The 19,447-nt window shown below is 33.0% G+C and overlaps 1 protein-coding gene and 1 long non-coding RNA gene across 8 annotated transcripts; one reads left to right on the forward strand and one right to left on the reverse strand.

Moving 5' to 3' along the window:
* Window positions 1-348: 348 nt before the first annotated feature.
* On the forward strand, window positions 349-19,125 carry LOC134279917 (GTPase IMAP family member 9-like). The gene is made up of 5 exons (XM_062762331.1): window positions 349-490; window positions 10,761-10,864; window positions 11,020-11,055; window positions 17,551-18,331; window positions 19,089-19,125. The coding sequence occupies exons 2-5, from the start codon at window positions 10,783-10,785 to the stop codon at window positions 19,123-19,125; spliced, it is 936 nt and encodes a 311-aa protein (XP_062618315.1). The 5' UTR covers window positions 349-490; window positions 10,761-10,782.
* Window positions 2,306-7,329, reverse strand: LOC134279924 (uncharacterized). Of its 7 annotated transcripts, none has more exons than XR_009994787.1 (6): window positions 6,870-7,329; window positions 5,736-5,841; window positions 4,968-5,050; window positions 4,434-4,891; window positions 3,303-3,408; window positions 2,306-2,617 (listed from the first exon to the last, which is right to left on the reverse strand). It is a non-coding gene; the product is annotated as an uncharacterized LOC134279924 (long non-coding RNA). The 7 variants fall into 7 exon arrangements; XR_009994788.1 differs by having other exon boundaries at window positions 2,306-2,458; window positions 2,535-2,617; window positions 4,434-5,050; XR_009994786.1 differs by having other exon boundaries at window positions 4,434-5,050; window positions 7,134-7,329.
* Window positions 19,126-19,447: the final 322 nt, after the last annotated feature.

Genomic DNA, 19,447 nt, shown 5'->3' on the forward strand with positions numbered 1-19,447 from the left:
ACTATTGATTTTTGCACAGCCTAATGTTTTGATGCAAATGTACTGGTAATAAATTATGACTCCAGTAATGTACTGTTCTTATATGCTATATTTAGCAAAAGACATGCAGGTATTTCCAAAGCTAAATTTAGAATACATTGATCTAATTTCGAAAAGTTGTCATTAAAATAAGGCCATTTGTATACTTGGAAAATTTCCAGAAAGAAGTAGAAATGAAACTACCTCAGTTTGAAGTATATAACAGACGATCGATTCTTATCGACTTTTGCAATTAATCATTTTCTCCCCCAAAACTGCACATATTGCGTGAGTAAATGAGAATCATTATGTTAAAAAAGATTTCGGTGCGGACATGCATGATTTTCATTCAAGATCAAATCCTGAAAAAGCTGATGATTATTGTATTTGTATTTTTAGACAGGACGTGGAGTGTGCCACATCAGTAACTGACCAATTCTTCAAAGAAACAGATCTTCGGAACAATTAATATGTGAGTTAAGCGTTGATTTCAGAGTATTTCATGACATATATGTTTTTAATATCCATTTGGAGGGAATTGAGATATATAAATATATATTTTAGGTCACCAGCAGAGTTTTGTTATTTTTAACATTTCTGTCAATCAGAGAGAATAGATTGTATAATTCTTGATTTCGGTTTACTTTCACACTACTTTTTGAAAATCTCTTGTCCCTTCACAGTTATTTTAGGGCGATTTATTGCTTTCTGTTTACGTCGTTGTGCATCTACCGTCGAGCGATGCGCGTTATCATTTACAAATTTTCAGCTTCTTCTCTGAAACCACTCAACCAATTTCAACCAATTTTGACATACAGCATGATTTATATACCCATGTATGAAGGGAACAAAAATTGCGAATTTCTTAGAGTCTTTCTCTTGGGCAGGACAAAAACACCTAATACTGATGTAATCTTTAAAAATCTTCTCTTGTACATCGAGCTGCCAAACTGTTGGCATATTTATGTGGGGCTTTGTCTAATATATATAATGAGAATACATAATTTTTTTTTAAAATCTTCTTCTCTGCTCCTGAGTATTTCAAATTTTAAATTTTCTTTAAAATATTCGTTTATCTGCCTCAGGCCTGTATATAAAAATAGGCGGATAGTTATGGTGATGAATGTTGCCTCTCTAGAATTGTGAAATTTGGGCAGATCACTCCTCTTGTTGACAACCCCTAACAGAATAACAACTCTTTAGTATGCATTGTAGAGATGTTAACAAAGATTTCATTTACAGAAAGTTTTCAAAATATAAAATAAGGACATATTTTAAACCCACAAAAGTCTTGCTTGAAAGGTTTTCACTCCATCATGTAGATATTGATTAATTTAGTCAGGCAAGCTATTTAAAGGGCTATTAACTTGTGACTCCAGTAATGTATTGTTATTATGCTACATTTAGCAAAAGACTTGCAGGTATTTCCAAAGCTATAGTTAAAATACATTGATCTTTTTTTACAAAGTTGTCATTATAATAAGACAATTTGTGTACGTGGAAAATTCCAAAAAGATGTAGAAATGAAAGTACTTCAGTTTGAAGTATATAACAGACGATATTTTTCGACTTTCGCAATAATTTTCTCCCCAAAACTGCTCATATTGCGTAAGTAAATGAGAACCATTATGATAAAAAGACATGCATGATTTTCATTAATGATCAAATCCTGAAGAAGCTGATGATTATTGTATTATTTAGACAGGACGTCGACAGTGCCACATCAGTAACTGATCAATTCTTGAAAAGAAACAGATCTTCGGAACAATCAATATGTGAGTTAAGATTTCAGAGCATTTTATGAAATTTTTTTAAAATACTCATTTGGAGGAAATTCAGATAAATATTTTTTAGGTCACCAGCAGAGTTTGGTAATTCGTTATAATGTTATTGTCAGTCCGAGTGAACGGATTGTATAATTCGCGATTTCGTTTTACTTTCACACTCTATTTTGAGAATCTCGTCGCTTCAGTTATTTTAGGGCAATCTATTGGACAAACACCACCAAATGTTTTCCCATAGACTTCCATACAAACTTTAGCACCTCTCACTGATACATATATTGAATTTCGGGAAAATGGTCTTTTTGTCGTGAAAGTTCGAGATATTGGAAAACAAAAAATGCCAGAAAAAATATACCGTGCCGTTGCACTTTTACTTTCAATTTCCATTTGTTTACAACTAGGTGCGTTTGACACCAAATGAAAATCTCTAACCAAAGTGCATCCCTCCCTTCAAATTTTTACCTGTAACTCCTATATACCTCAAAGAAACCCAAGTCTTGATATGAGATTTTTATCAACTTTATTTCACTTGTCAAATACATAACAAGTCTTTTCTCTTATTGACCAATCACGCGCCAGCTAGCATTTTCTCCTCCGCACAACCTTGGGTGTCCAAAATGTCTGCGCCCATGTATTTGTTTATGTAGGGGTTTTTCCTATAGAGTAAAAGAAACATTTATAAAAAGTGGTCAATTTAGTAAATTTAGAACACATATCCATTGCTTATCTCACCTCTTGAATATTGGGACTGACAGTCTTAGCTTAAGTACACCATTGGCTGTTACATTTCACACCCCAGTCAATCAGACCCACATCTGTGAAACAGAAAAAATGTCTATAAATTGAAGCATTTCTCTATTTTTCTTTCAAACTTTTAAAATAAAATGATTAATTTCGCTTATGTTTTGCTTGTTTTTCTTATTATCTCTAATAATTTCTGAAGGTAGATCATGTTAATCATTCAGGGTAGCAGGTACCCGTTATTAATGAAAAATGAAGAAAATTAGCAGGTTTTTGTAAGAAAAAGCTGGGTTATGGAAAGAGTGAAAACTAATGTAGATAGAATAATCAGTGGAAAGAAAGAAAATTATATCTAGTTCAAATGTATATAAGATTTAAAAAAAAATCTATCAGCAGTGGGTTGCTGGCATCAGAGAATCAAATACATCCCCATTGAAAATTTTGTAATTTTGAAGGGGGGTGACCTACATTTTAGCCAATTTTCATGATCATTTCATGTAATTGATGTTAAATATGTATATTCTCATAAAAGGCAAATATATTTATTAGCATATTATTTCTTATCAATGACATAATTAATAAATTGATTAAATGCCAAGGGCAGATAACTCATATTGTCTGACTGAATACAGTGCTCAATTGTAAGCAAAGTGCTTAAATAACTGCAGTTCTGGGGAAATTTATTTTCTAATAATCTATAAAAAGTTCTTAATAACTTAAATATTAAGAGATTAACTAGATTTTCTAAGAAAACCATACCTTGAAACTCTTAATGAAAGCAAAAGGATCATCCCGAGAGTGTCCATGTTTTGTTAATTGTAAGAGGGTAGGGTTCATTAATCTCTTCCTTCTTGATAATGCATTGCTAAAATACATTTTATTTTATTAAAACATACTGATAAATGCATATAGCAGCTTATATCTTAATTTTTTATTATTTACACCATCTTTTGAATTTCTTTTAAGCATTTGTGATGTAATACCTTTAAAAAAAATCATGTTAAATAGAATTTACTCAGATAATTATTTTTAAAAATATCAAAGAAATTGGAAAAAAAATAACTGCAGATAAGCATGACTCTTGTTATTCAAATAAAGCAAATTTAAACAAAATTCCTTCATTTTTCAGCATGATTAAAGCACAAAATTACCCCCCCCCCCTTTCAGCAGAATATCAAGATTGGATATGGCAAGGAGGAGGGATATTCAGACACCTTTTTCATAATTTTTTCAGTTATAATTTTGCATATTTATTGCATTTTCAATGTATTTTCAGCAAGAATATATTGTACTGTAATTTAAATTAAATTTCCTACTAGTAATCTCTAAGTTTCACCAATAGTATAACTCTTATTTCAAGCCAGCACTGATTACATGACTGAAACTGGCTTTTCTGCTGGATTATGCCCCTTATGTAAAAACAAAGTACCCTAATTAGCTAACAGCAGTCAAATTTTGTTATAAATTATTCAATCAACTCTGATTAACACAAATTTGAAAGAGGATTATTCAATCTGTTCCAATGTCTACACTCATAAAATACATGGATTTAAATGAATTTCTCAAACTGCGAGGGGGATATTCATATGTTTTGTGTATTGATGATGCCCATAAATATTGATATTGTATTATTTACAATATTCACAGTAAATTTCGGTATAAATATTTACTTAAAATTATTTACATGTACATTTATTGAAAATATGAGAGCTAGGGCAAAAAGTTTGGCATTTTTTCACTATGTGCAGTCCCCATTGTGAGCCCCAATTTACCCAGACCCTCTAATTTTTAAACAAATAGTCAAAACTAACTAAAATATAATCCCAATGCCGAAAAATAGGAACTGATTGATTTTTTGGCTGTAATCAATTTTTATCCATGAAATCCTACCTTTTCTATAGGACAAACACCACCAAATGTTTTCCCATAGACTTCCATACAAACTTTAGCACCTCTCACTGATACATATATTGAATTTCGGGAAAATGGTCTTTTTGTCGTGAAAGTTCGAGATATTGGAAAACAAAAAATGCCAGAAAAAATATACCGTGCCGTTGCACTTTTACTTTCAATTTCCATTTGTTTACAACTAGGTGCGTTTGACACCAAATGAAAATCTCTAACCAAAGTGCATCCCTCCCTTCAAATTTTTACCTGTAACTCCTATATACCTCAAAGAAACCCAAGTCTTGATATGAGATTTTTATCAACTTTATTTCACTTGTCAAATACATAACAAGTCTTTTCTCTTATTGACCAATCACGCGCCAGCTAGCATTTTCTCCTCCGCACAACCTTGGGTGTCCAAAATGTCTGCGCCCATGTATTTGTTTATGTAGGGGTTTTTCCTATAGAGTAAAAGAAACATTTATAAAAAGTGGTCAATTTAGTAAATTTAGAACACATATCCATTGCTTATCTCACCTCTTGAATATTGGGACTGACAGTCTTAGCTTAAGTACACCATTGGCTGTTACATTTCACACCCCAGTCAATCAGACCCACATCTGTGAAACAGAAAAAATGTCTATAAATTGAAGCATTTCTCTATTTTTCTTTCAAACTTTTAAAATAAAATGATTAATTTCGCTTATGTTTTGCTTGTTTTTCTTATTATCTCTAATAATTTCTGAAGGTAGATCATGTTAATCATTCAGGGTAGCAGGTACCCGTTATTAATGAAAAATGAAGAAAATTAGCAGGTTTTTGTAAGAAAAAGCTGGGTTATGGAAAGAGTGAAAACTAATGTAGATAGAATAATCAGTGGAAAGAAAGAGAATTATCTCTAGTTCAAATGTATATAAGATTTTAAAAAAAATCTATCAGCAGTGGGTTGCTGGCATCAGAGAATCAAATACATCCCCATTGAAAATTTTGTAATTTTGAAGGGGGGTGACCTACATTTTAGCCAATTTTCATGATCATTTCATGTAATTGATGTTAAATATGTATATTCTCATAAAAGGCAAATATATTTATTAGCATATTATTTCTTATCAATGACATAATTAATAAATTGATTGAATGCCAAGGGCAGATAACTCATATTGTCTGACTGAATACAGTGCTCAATTGTAAGCAAAGTGCTTAAATAACTGCAGTTCTGGGGAAATTTATTTTCTAATAATCTATAAAAAGTTCTTAATAACTTAAATATTAAGAGATTAACTAGATTTTCTAAGAAAACCATACCTTGAAACTCTTAATGAAAGCAAAAGGATCATCCCGAGAGTGTCCATGTTTTGTTAATTGTAAGAGGGTAGGGTTCATTAATCTCTTCCTTCTTGATAATGCATTGCTAAAATACATTTTATTTTATTAAAACATACTGATAAATGCATATAGCAGCTTATATCTTAATTTTTTATTATTTACACCATCTTTTGAATTTCTTTTAAGCATTTGTGATGTAATACCTTTAAAAAAAATCATGTTAAATAGAATTTACTCAGATAATTATTTTTAAAAATATCAAAGAAATTGGAAAAAAAATAACTGCAGATAAGCATGACTCTTGTTATTCAAATAAAGCAAATTTAAACAAAATTCCTTCATTTTTCAGCATGATTAAAGCACAAAATTACCCCCCCCCCCCCTTTCAGCAGAATATCAAGATTGGATATGGCAAGGAGGAGGGATATTCAGACACCTTTTTCATAATTTTTTCAGTTATAATTTTGCATATTTATTGCATTTTCAATGTATTTTCAGCAAGAATATATTGTACTGTAATTTAAATTAAATTTCCTACTAGTAATCTCTAAGTTTCACCAATAGTATAACTCTTATTTCAAGCCAGCACTGATTACATGACTGAAACTGGCTTTTCTGCTGGATTATGCCCCTTATGTAAAAACAAAGTACCCTAATTAGCTAACAGCAGTCAAATTTTGTTATAAATTATTCAATCAACTCTGATTAACACAAATTTGAAAGAGGATTATTCAATCTGTTCCAATGTCTACACTCATAAAATACATGGATTTAAATGAATTTCTCAAACTGCGAGGGGGATATTCATATGTTTTGTGTATTGATGATGCCCATAAATATTGATATTGTATTATTTACAATATTCACAGTAAATTTCGGTATAAATATTTACTTAAAATTATTTACATGTACATTTATTGAAAATATGAGAGCTAGGGCAAAAAGTTTGGCATTTTTTCACTATGTGCAGTCCCCATTGTGAGCCCCAATTTACCCAGACCCTCTAATTTTTAAACAAATAGTCAAAACTAACTAAAATATAATCCCAATGCCGAAAAAATAGGAACTGATTGATTTTTTGGCTGTAATCAATTTTTATCCATGAAATTCTACCTTTTCTATAGGACAAACACCACCAAATGTTTTCCCATAGACTTCCATACAAACTTTAGCACCTCTCACTGATACATATATTGAATTTCGGGAAAATGGTCTTTTTGTCGTGAAAGTTCGAGATATTGGAAAACAAAAAATGCCAGAAAAAATATACCGTGCCGTTGCACTTTTACTTTCAATTTCCATTTGTTTACAACTAGGTGCGTTTGACACCAAATGAAAATCTCTAACCAAAGTGCATCCCTCCCTTCAAATTTTTACCTGTAACTCCTATATACCTCAAAGAAACCCAAGTCTTGATATGAGATTTTTATCAACTTTATTTCACTTGTCAAATACATAACAAGTCTTTTCTCTTATTGACCAATCACGCGCCAGCTAGCATTTTCTCCTCCGCACAACCTTGGGTGTCCAAAATGTCTGCGCCCATGTATTTGTTTATGTAGGGGTTTTTCCTATTGCTTTCTGTATTCGTCGTTGTGCATCTTGCGTCGTGCGATGCGCTTTATCATTTGCATATTTTCAGCTTCTCTAAACCCACGCAACCTATTTCAACCACTTTTGGCAAATAGCATATTATCTAAGTGTGAAGGGAACAAAAATTGTGTATTTCTTTGAATCCTTCTTTTCGGTATATAGGACAAAAATCCCAAATATTAAGGTATTCTTTAAAAATCTTCTCCTATTCATCGAGCCGCCAAACTTGGCATATTTAGGTGGGGCTTTGTCTAATATATATTATGAAAATACATTATTTCTTTAAAATCTTCTTCTTTGCTCCTAGGTATTCCAAATGTTGAATTTCTTTTAAAAATTTCGTTTTTCTCTCTCAAGCCTATATATAAAAAGATAATCGAGGCACATAATTATGGTGATGAACGTTGCCTCTCTAAAATCGTGAAATTTGGGGACCCAGGATAAGGGGTTCTGCAAGAAAGGAACCGAGGCTTAATTTATTGTATTGTGATGTGCATTATTTCTTTGAAAATCTCCTTTTCGGGTTCTGAAAATTAAGCCGATGTATAAAGTACTTAGGGATGATGAAGAAAGGTGCTTCTTCCAAAATTATTATTACTAGGCTCATGGGTCAGGGGTTCCTGTGTTAGGGGTGGCAATATTGATTATATAGTAAAAATGCTTAAATTCAAGATTTTATTATCAACAATTTTGAAATTTTTTTGGCTCCTGTTTTCATGAAGGGTTTTGCAGTAGGGGATGGGGGTCTACTGATTTCATAGTGAAAGTACATGATTTTTTTTTTGAAAATCTTCTCTGCAGCTGCAGGTACCTAGGAGATAAACCAAGTACATACTCGTAGTTTTGATGAGCAAAAAGAAAGAAAAAAAGGAACATTTCTCCACTTCCAAACACGAAAATCCTAATTCCTATTTTGGTGGAAGGGGTGTCGAACTCTTCTCTCAGTACAATTTTCAACACTACCTATTACCTTTCTTTTACTATACACTGCAATGTGTCTGTTAAAAGTCAAGGGGGGTTACACCTACGCCCCAATATCCAATAAATGCCTATATAATGTTTATCTTTGCTATCCTACCTGGTCCGACATCATTTATATAGGCCTATCTATATATAATTAAAATCATTAATTTTTTATATTAAGGTCGGGTTCAATTTTAATCGGGATCCGGTATTTAAATCCTGTGAAAACAAAGGTTATGGTAATTTTAATGTTAATAATTTTAAACTAATAAATAACAATAAGCAGGGGTGTTTTAACCAGATTGATAGAAATTCTGGTATTCTTGGGTCAATTTATGAATGTCTACTTGAAGAATTTATAATCTTCGCTATTCAACTGCTGTGGTTTATCTCTGTAAAAAATGACACTTTTAAAAAGGTCAGTATTGAATAACAGAAAAGCGAATGATAGTCTTATTCTCCTGCCTACCCCCAAGTCAATTTTCAAAAGTTGACTTATTTGAATGATATTTAACTTTAAGATTTTTAAAGATATAATTATTTATATGGATTTTCTGATTTCATAAAACATTACTTATTTGTGAAAACAAAGAAAGATAACTCTATAATTCTACTCAAAAATGTTAAGAATAAAAATGGCACTAGAAATCAAATTCTTATTGCTGCTTCCTTAGAAGATGACATTATATATAGTAATGGTGTAAAGGATAATTGGCAATGTCAGATTGATAAATTAAAAAAGAAACTTAATCTTCCATCATTAGATATAACTGATAACACATTCAGCAGCTGCTTGAAGAATTTTTACAGAAAAATTGTTAATTTGCAACTTCAGAACATTGAATTCTACAAATGTGGTAAATTATTATTTTTCAGTCAAATTAGAAAGAATTATGAATTACAAGACTACTTAAAATACCCAATGAATAAAGCTATACGTTCTAAATTAACAAAACTGAGAATCTCTGCACATCCTTTAGAAACTGAAGTAGGCAGATATTCAAAGCCTTGTATCCCAAAAGAATCGCGTTTTTTGTCAATTTTGTAAAATTCTTGTAGAAAGTGAAATATATTTCATATATGACTGTCCCTTATATATAGATTTGCGAAAAAAGTACTGCCCTCTAAACATCTGTAATTTAAACGATAACGTATTAAAAGAAAATCATTGTAAAGTATTATGTAATCCTGACAATGCAGTTCATTCTAGAAGGCTGTGTGAATTTTTATATGAATGTTTTGAATTGCGTTCCAAAAATAAAGCACAATTATAATGTATTTATTTAATGCATTTATTAGCTCATCACTGTCCATACTATACTGCTTGCATAATGATCATGATGATTATGTTTAATCTTCAAGTTGTTATACTCTGCATAGTTGACTTCACTGATCCATATACTTGCATGTATGTATATATGTTATTATTTGTCTTTTATGTGAAACAAGGTTGTATGACAACAGTTTGGTGAATCAATAAAGAAATTGAATTGAATAATTTTGGTAAAACTTGTGTTTTTCACTATAGAAATCAACGGAAAATATTTTTAACACCCCCCACCCTCCCGTGAAACAAAAATTCCTCTTAACAGGTAATATGGAGAGTCATTTTTCAAATTTATGCCAAGCTTTTTGTGATTCACAGGGGGGGGGATATATTTATAGACAAAAAACCTACAAAAATGCTTATTTTTCACTAATTTTAAAGCAAATTACAACTTTATAATAGTATTTTATTAATTTGTATGTGTTTTATTTATTTTCGTATAATATAAGAAAAGATATAAGAAACATTTTATCATATTTAAGACTATTTCAAAATATGATGAAGCTTGAAAGTTTGATTACAGTAGAAAATATCGTCTAACACCCCCCCCTTTTTTTTTAATAATAAAGCATATAATAGTACACGTGAATTCGACAACTCTCTCTCTCTCTCTCAACGATTTTCCGCAACTTCATTCTGCAGTTTCAATTGCTGTTTCAATTGGACAAAATTGAAAACACTTTAGTTAAAGAATTTATGAAGAACAAGTTTCATTCTCAAAACAATAAAACATCTAAATATTTTATATTGTAAATAGTTTTGGTAAAAAATAGCGCTGAATAAAGGAAATATGAATATCCATTCTTTTTCATCTACGGAAAGATAAAATTAATTTCGGTTCGTCTGCTCGTCCCACCGTGTAGGTGTATTTCTCTCTGTCTGTTACACTTTCGTATTCACTCGATATCTCGAGAAGCCTTTGAGCTGCTGTGAACAACATGATGTTATTACATAACACATATCGTGTACCCACGCCATACGCTGTTTTATTGAAATATTGTTTAGTATTTTTATGTTTTGTTTCTGAAATTCTTTTAATGATCTACCATATTGTGTTTTAGCACTTTCATTTATTGTTCAAATTGATATTCAGCTCCATTTCCATCATTTTTATTTTGCAGAATTCAGAAGAAGAGGTTTGAAATGAGTCTGAAAACCATTTACATCATCCTCCTATCTGTCACTTTGTATGAAGTTTCGTCATCCAGCTGTAAAGCAAAAAATGGTGATCAATTGTTCATTTTTTTAATTGCTTTTCATGCATACCATTTAATTTCCATGTCAATTGATAAAATTTTATACTCACACCCAAACTAACCCTAACCCCTTTTTTGTACAATGATATTTTTATTTTAATTATGCTGTATTTATTACTTGAAGGAGACGAAGATCAAGATTGCTCAAAGAGATATTCAGGTTGGTATAAAAAATCTCAACTTGCATATTCATGCATTTGAATGACCTTTTGAAATTCATTTATCAGCAACTTCAAAAAATTGAAAAATAATTTGCAAGTTATACATTTAATTAGTAATGTTTTGTGGTTAGATAAAATAGGAGTTTAAGAAAACAACAGAGAGTGGGGAGGTGATAGTAATAAAACAGACTGTATTGTCCTAAAAAATGAAAATCCATCATCCAATATAGTTCCTGTCCAATGGAGTTAAAACAAAGGTAGCCGCACGAGTTTGACAAGCATATAAGGCTCCTGACCATTCACCCGACGAAATTAAAATCCCGGTTGAATGATCAAGAAATTAATTCACCTAGCTTTATAGAGTTATCACAGAGCATGGGCGTCGGAAGCAGATTGAAAGTGGTGGGTGGGGTTAATCAAAAGGGGGCTAAACCAATTTTCAGTGCCTACATGTATATAATGTCTATTTTTGCAAAACATAGTTAGGGGCTAAGCCCCTAGCCCCCCAGGTTCCCACGTCTATGCAGAGAGAACTATAAGAAATGGAAATAATGAATTTGATGAATCTTTTAAAACCCTTCTCAAAAACAACTTGGCCAGAAGAAAAATGAAATATGTGAAAACTGTAACGTGCAGGGAACGAATTAGAGCCAAACCGGCCTCCCCACAACACTCAGGGATCGGGACTGATAAATAAGAATTAGACCTTAGGGACAGAACTAAGACACTAATGTGCACTGCCAAAATATACAAATATCAAAATATATTCAACGTATTTACAGAACATGCCAAGAAAAAATACTAAGCTAACGAAACTGCAGGCTAAAACCAAACCAGTGCTCTACCGACAGATACAGATCCACAATAGAAGAAGACACACGGCACAACACTTTACAAACACCGTAAAGCGACAGTCATACGCTTAATTAAGTATGACCCAGATAACAGTACCCTCAACGGCCACGAATCAACAAATGTTAAAGCAGGACAATACATCCCAACAACCATATAGTCTAATTATAGTTAGATACTAGGAAATAAAGAGTTTTAACTTCCCCAATCTTCCTAACTCAAGTACCGATATACATTCAAATAAACCTAACTACGTCTGCATAAACCTAACTACGTCTGCCTATTTATATAGCTTTTTTTGTTCTGTTCCAACCGCGTGCTCGGCACTCCCCCATCTACTTAGACCCCAGGTGTTACATGTCCCCTGGGGATAAAGTAGATAACCCGTCCAGCGTATTTCGTTGGACACCAGGTAACAAATAATATTTTATTCACTACAAACACAATATTATATACACAAGTATACTACAATGTAAATGCACAAATTAGAGTATCCAACTAATGCTAAGAATTCACTAAAAAAAGAGAGTTAGAGAACTGAAGTCGAATAAATCTGGTACAGATTAATTGACAAAAATAGTTCAACATAAATTTAGACTTGTATAGCCGATACTGTGAATTCCGGAATACTTCAGCGACAAAACTTCTTACATTGTGTATATTCAATTAATGACCTCCGGGCATAGGACTGAAGCGATATAGGGTATCGATGTTATACATAGAAATTTATTTGTCTTGAAAGATCTTTGAGCATGACCAGCAAAGCCAGGGTTAATCATATTAATATTCAATCCTTTTCAGGTAGTGTAGATTCAATTTAATTGTTTAAGGCATGACCAAGGGATTGGACGGGGTCATAACAGTAGGATCAGAGTCATGTGCTTAGAAAAATGTAGCAAAAATCTTTTAAAATCTCAAGCTTTTTTATGGTGTTCCGATAGGGCCATTGAAAAAGTGTATCAGCGCGTTAGAAACAACCCTTAAGCGCGTAAATGACAACGCGCAAGCTCGATAATGACAACACGCAAGCGCATTAATGACAACGCGCTAGCGCGTGAATGACAACTAGTTGTGTGTTAGCGCAAAGTCGTGTTGTGACCAACGCACTAGTGCGTTGTCATTAATGCTCTAGCACGTCGTAAGAAACAACACGCAAGTGCGTTAATTACAATGCGCTGGCGAATTAATGTCATTAATGCACTTGTGCGTTGTTAAAATACAGCAATAGCGCATCGTCATTAATACAACAATACAAGAATACAACAATATAAGAAAACAAGTATACAACAATACAAGAATACAGCAATAGCGTATAGTCATTAACGCGCAAGCGCGTTGATAATAATGCGCTCGTGTTGTTAGAATACAACAAACAAGCGAATTTATGTCATAGCGCTAGCATGTTGATGACAATTCGCGCTAGTGCATTGTCATTAATGCGCCAGCATGTTGTTTTTAACTCGCTAACACACTCTTGCAATGGCCCTATCGGGACACCATACTTATTACAACCATAATCAGTTATATTTATAAAATTGGAAGCATCATCTGTCTGATCAGGTTTGTTTTAATAATGACTGTAGTGGTGGAGCCATTGGGCAATCTTATTTTACATTGAGACATGTAGAGGATGTCTATATTGTGTGATTTGATATTGGATTTATCTAACGAGTTGAGATGGTGTAATCCATATATTCGCGAGGCTAGCCTCGCGAATATACACCATTTCATCGAGTTGGATAAAGCCAATATCAAATCACACAATTATAGATGTTCTTATTATCTCATACGACTTTCGTTTTAACAAAACTTTGAGATTTCCCCTGCCAAACTACATGAATGATTGCTAAATTCCAATTGGTGACGTATAACTTGATGACGTAGCACCGTTGATGTTATGACATACATGTACCTCGAAAGAAAGTAGTTCGTTTTCAAAATTTAGGATTTTTGCTATCTGCATCTTTGAAAACATTATCTGACAATTTCTGGAGCTTTACATCAAACAGACTTCTGACTGAAAGTTGTACGGACCATTGGATCATGATAAATGAACTCTTTGGACGGTGGCAGTACAAAATGTGATAGGCAAGGCTAGGGGCCTACTTGTAGATTCATTGTTGATCCATGGTAAGCATGCGTAGCAAAATATAAAAAAGCCTTATTAAAGATGTTAAATGAATCTTCTAACAACAACTTAACTGCTAGGTTTTACTTCCTCCGAAAACGATTTAAAAGGCGGGGGTGGTAACATATAGATCTGTCTTCAAGTAGCGAACACAGGTTCCTTGATAAAAAAATTTGGACACTTCTTTGACATATCCGAGTCTTTTTCAGGCTTTTAAAGATATAATAGCTCTTTATCATTCATTTTATTAAGGCAATAATAGGGATCACAAATAAAAGTTTCAAATAAAATTTTGAAGAGAGGGATCGTGTCAAAACCGGAAATGCTATTGATAAAGCATCTATCCGTTGATAAAGCATAACTTTAATCAACGGCCTGTATCACCAACACGTATGAGATAAATAGACAAATAATTTCATAATCTTAATTCTCAACTTAAAAAATAAAGCTTAAGCAATGACTAACTGTGTGTATATTTATTTGGAAGCAATGTATATTCAAATTTGTTCAAATCATGATCCTTGAAAATAAAGCGGGACACATTGGGTGATCAATATTTTTTATTGGAATATATAGGAAAAATCTTTAAAAATCTCCCCAAGAGCAGCACAGCCATTATTGTAAACTATTATTAATTTTTTATATATATTATAATATTCTTTAACTCTTTACAACTTACTGAACTGTTATGCAACATACACTTAATGTTCACGTCATGGAAATAGAAATTTACCATTTCCCCGCAAGCACCTTATAGCGCGATACACGTTTCTCTAAAATTTAGCGTAAATAATATTATGACGTAGAATTATAATGCAAATATATTTTTTTCTTATTTTATGAGATTTTTGCAAGTATAAAATAGAATGAAATTGGCATTAAATTAAAGATTAAATGAACTTTTTAAAGTGCGTGAAATTGCGTGATTGCGGGGAAACGGTATATGCATGATTTTGCGTTAGAAATAGGAAATGGTATATGCGTTAAAGTGCGTGACTGCGGGGAAGGGGGTTAATATAAGCTATATTCATATGGAAGCATAACCTGTTAGTGTATATTCAAGTTTGTCAAATTTACGACCCCATTATAGGGCGGGGTGACAATACAGATTAAACTTTTACAACGGAATTCAAATGAAAACTTTCTAAACTATTTAAAGCCATGACTAGTCATATACCTATACTGAAGCATTTTCCGTTAGATGTTATTTAGTTTTGTCCCTTCCAATCATACATCATCCCTTGCCCTGCTAGGTGCAAGGGGATCACTCATCACGACTGAACTATCGCGTCATCGCACCTTCGAGGTTTAGGTCTATAGTGCGATGAAGCGATAATGCAATGACAGTGATGCGATGGTAAGCTGACGCAATGACGCAATAGTACGATGGCGATAGTGCGATGACGATGAAGCGATATTTACCATTGCCGTATCATGTAATTGCACCATCATCATCGCATTATCGCGCTATCGCATCCTCGTTATCGCACCATCGCTTCATCGTTATCGCATTAGTATGTCATCAACCTCTTAGTCGATGCTTGATTGTGCGATCGTTAAATGCATGGACCTACCCGGATTCAGTAGAGTGATATGGACCATTGGCCTCGTGTTCCTCATTATGCGAAGTGATTGCACACAATAATTCCTATTCTTTCTTAAAATCTATCAATTTCTTTGACGTCAAATATATTTACACCGCAACTATGTAGTCAACTTATTCCCTACTATATCCCTTCCGTTGGATTTTGAATTAACAGGTTAAAAAATGTTTAATTTTTTTCGTTGCTCTTTTGACTAATATTTTACAAAGCAATTCAAAAGGTGCGAAAGGTTTTCACCAGGTATCCCTGTCTGCGTCACATTCTATGAATAAAGGTTGTACTTGTATGATTGTGGTTTTCACTGGTAAAGATAAATTGGATGATGAAAATATGACCGTAGAAGAATACATTAATACTATGGATGACAACTCCAATAACAAAAAGCTCATAAATGACAGATAGAAGATTTATTGATATCTTTTTCAATGGAAATATGACGGACCGTGATAAGGAAGTCAAGAGTATTTTGAGAATGATTGAACAGATTGGCAAAAACGATTTCCGTACTTGCTATAGAAAAGGGGATTTCAAAACTGTAAAAGATTATACAATTCATAGTCTTGATGCTTTCGAGATTATTTGTCCAGTTTTCTTTTATTTTTGTAGTGTAACATATTCATTGCGTTTTAGCTCACCTGAGCCGAAGGAAAAATGTTTTAAAATCTTCTTCTCAAGAACCACTGGACCAGAAAAGCTGAAATTTATGTGGAAGCATCCTGGGGTAGTGTAGATTCTAAATTGTTCAAATTTTGACCCCTGGGGGTTGGGCGGGGCAACAATGGGGAATCAAAATTTTACATAGAAATATATAGGAAAAATCTTTAAAAATTTTATTCTCAAGAACCACTGGGCCAGAAAAGCTGAAACTTATGTGGAAGCATCCTGGGTTAGTGTAGATTCTGACTTGTTCAAACCATAACCCCCGGGGGTTGGGCGGGGCCACAATGTGGAATCAAAGTTTTACATAGAAATATATAGGAAAAATCTTCTCAAGAACCACTGTTCCAGAAAAGCTGAAATTTTTCAACTCATAACCCCCGGGTGTAGGGTTGGGCCACAAAATATGGAATCAAAGTTTTACATAGAAATATATAGGAAAAATTTTAGAAAATCTTCTCATGAACCACTGAGACAGAAAAGCTGAAACTTATGTGGAAGTATCCTGGGGTAGCGTAGATTTCAAATTGTTTAAATTTTGATCATTGAGGTAGGGTGAGGTCACAATATGTATTACAAGGGGAAATCTGGTAAAAAACAGAATTTTCAAAGATTCTCAGGTGGGCGATGTGGCCCATGGGCCTCTTGTTTATATAATGCATTGTGTTGTATATTGAACATGTTGATTGATTGATTGTATACTGTTTAACGTCCATCTCCAGAATATGGAGACGTCACCATTGCCGGTGAAGGGCTGAAAATGTAGGCCTATGCTCGGCACTTACGGCCTTTGAGCAGGGAAGGATCTTTTTCGTGCCACACCTGCTTTGACACGGGGCCTCGGTTTATACCGTCTCATTTAGTCGCCTTTTACGACAAGCAAGGGGGCACTGAGGACCTATTCTAACCCGGATCCCCACGGGGCTTGGACATGTTGAAGATAAGCATAAAAGTACAATGAAAAGAATTTTAATGATTTGTGCAAAATATATTGACAAAACAAATTGATTGTCGACTTAATGGATTGAGCAAGGAGTGTAAAATTAAATTCTAACTAGTTGTAAGCAAACTTGGTTTTCAGAATGAATATAAATGAACTCACTTAGTTATTTCTTTAAGGACAAGAGTTGTATATTTTAATTGCAATTTTTAACTTTTCAGAAAGAATTTTATAAAACTGTTTTGTATTTCTGAAATATAAATATACTGAGATTGAGACCTTAGGTAATAAAAATCTTAAATTCCTTTTACAGAAATAAATGGCGAGGTGCGGATGGTACTAATCGGTAAGACTGGCGTTGGCAAAAGTACCACAGGTAACACCATATTAGGATTTAATGCATTCAATACTAAAGTCTCAGCAACATCAGTCACAACCAAAACAGAGTACAACGAATCGGTGAGATTCGGTAAAAAATTGGTCGTTGTTGATACTCCAGGACTTTTTGATACAGGTCAAACAGCAATGGAAGTTCTCAGAGAAATATCTCAATGCTGCTTTCTTACATCTCCTCGTATTCATGCTATAATCTTGGTTGTTCAAGTTGGAAGATTTACTGAGGAAGAACAAAAGACCGTAGATTTATTCATGAAAGTTTTTGGAGAAGATGCGAAAAAATTCATGATTGTAGTATTTACTGGGAAAGATAGATTAGAAAATGAAAACATGACTATTCAGGACTTTGTCAGCACGATGAATAAAAGTTCAAACCTAGCCATTATTCTTCATGAAATACAAGGAAGATATATGGCCATTGGATACAGAGGGCAGCAGAAAGAACGGGAGAAAGAAGTACGACATATGCTGTCAATGATCGAGAAAATGGGAAAAGACAACTGTCAGTCATTCTATAGCAGCGATATTTTTAAAAGAGTGGAAGATATGATAAGAGAAGATGAAAGAAAAAAAAATGAAAATTCAAAAAGCAAAGAAAAAACATACACAGAAGAAGAAGTCCGACAATTAATGAGTGCAGAAAGGTCCAAAAGGCGTGCAAATGAACATGACGGATCACAATTTTTTCGAATCCCGAGGTCTACGAGGGTCATTCAAAAAGTTCGTAGACTTTTGTCCTAACTTTCTTTTTTAACGTCATATTATATCCAAATTTGGTACAAATGTTTTAACAACAGATTCAATTAATTTGAGTAAAAAAATTGGAATGTATCTTCATATTTATTAAAATTACTAAGGATTTAGAACAGCGAAAATGGGGTCACGGAGCACCGTCAAAATTGAGCAATTTTCTAATTTTCACTTTATAGTATTTACAGCTATACCTTTAATAATTGGAGCTGAAACGAAATAAAATTTACATGTTTAAATAAAGTATTGCTGTAATAATTTAAATGAAATAAGGTTATGTAATATCTCGCTCCAGTTAAAAGATATCAGCTTCTAAATACATATGGACTTGATTAAAAAAAGGCAAAAAAAACATGACGTTGGAGGACGTCACGGAGCAGCAAGTAGCAATAAAATTAGACTTTACATTCGGGAAACTTCTTCTACAAGCTTAAAAAATCCTTATAAACCAGGATCTGTATGAAAAATAATCCGTGTATTTGTATTAAATTGAAAATACAATTTTTGAGTGGTAGTGAGTTTGAATCGGACGATGGATCGACTGCAAATAAACAGGTTAAAGTTAAAAATATTGTCAAAATAGTTAGGAACGTCATTGAACGTAATATGTGCTTCAATGTTGCAGAAATAATAGAGTTACATGGTAAATTAAAGAATTTGAAAACAATAGCATTCTAATTCAAGCTATATTTGTACAATTGTTAGCAAACTAGGTGTTAAGTGCTGTGGATATGTGTTTTGAATGGAGAAGACGCTACAAACCGTGTTTGAAATATATAAAAAAGAGTATACTTTTGACAAACTTTCTTAGCGTTGATTTTGACGTTACAATATTGGTAAACCGTGCTCCGTGGTAACAAAACATGTTGCTTTAAATTTTGGCTAACATGAGTTCTATTTAATCAAATGGAATGAAACTTCACACATCGACAAAATAAATGTTTATGTTTACGAAAATGTGTTGATATATAATCTTGTAATAATCATATGACGATGAGAAGCATTGTCTACGTATTTTTTGAATGACCCTCGTATAGTGCGATGAAGCGATAATGCTAATGCAA

The sequence above is a fragment of the Saccostrea cucullata genome, unplaced genomic scaffold (assembly GCF_032062105.1).
Source record: "Saccostrea cucullata isolate Sc308-1 unplaced genomic scaffold, CSIRO_AGI_Scuc_v1 ctg882, whole genome shotgun sequence".
NCBI lineage: Eukaryota > Metazoa > Mollusca > Bivalvia > Ostreida > Ostreidae > Saccostrea > Saccostrea cuccullata.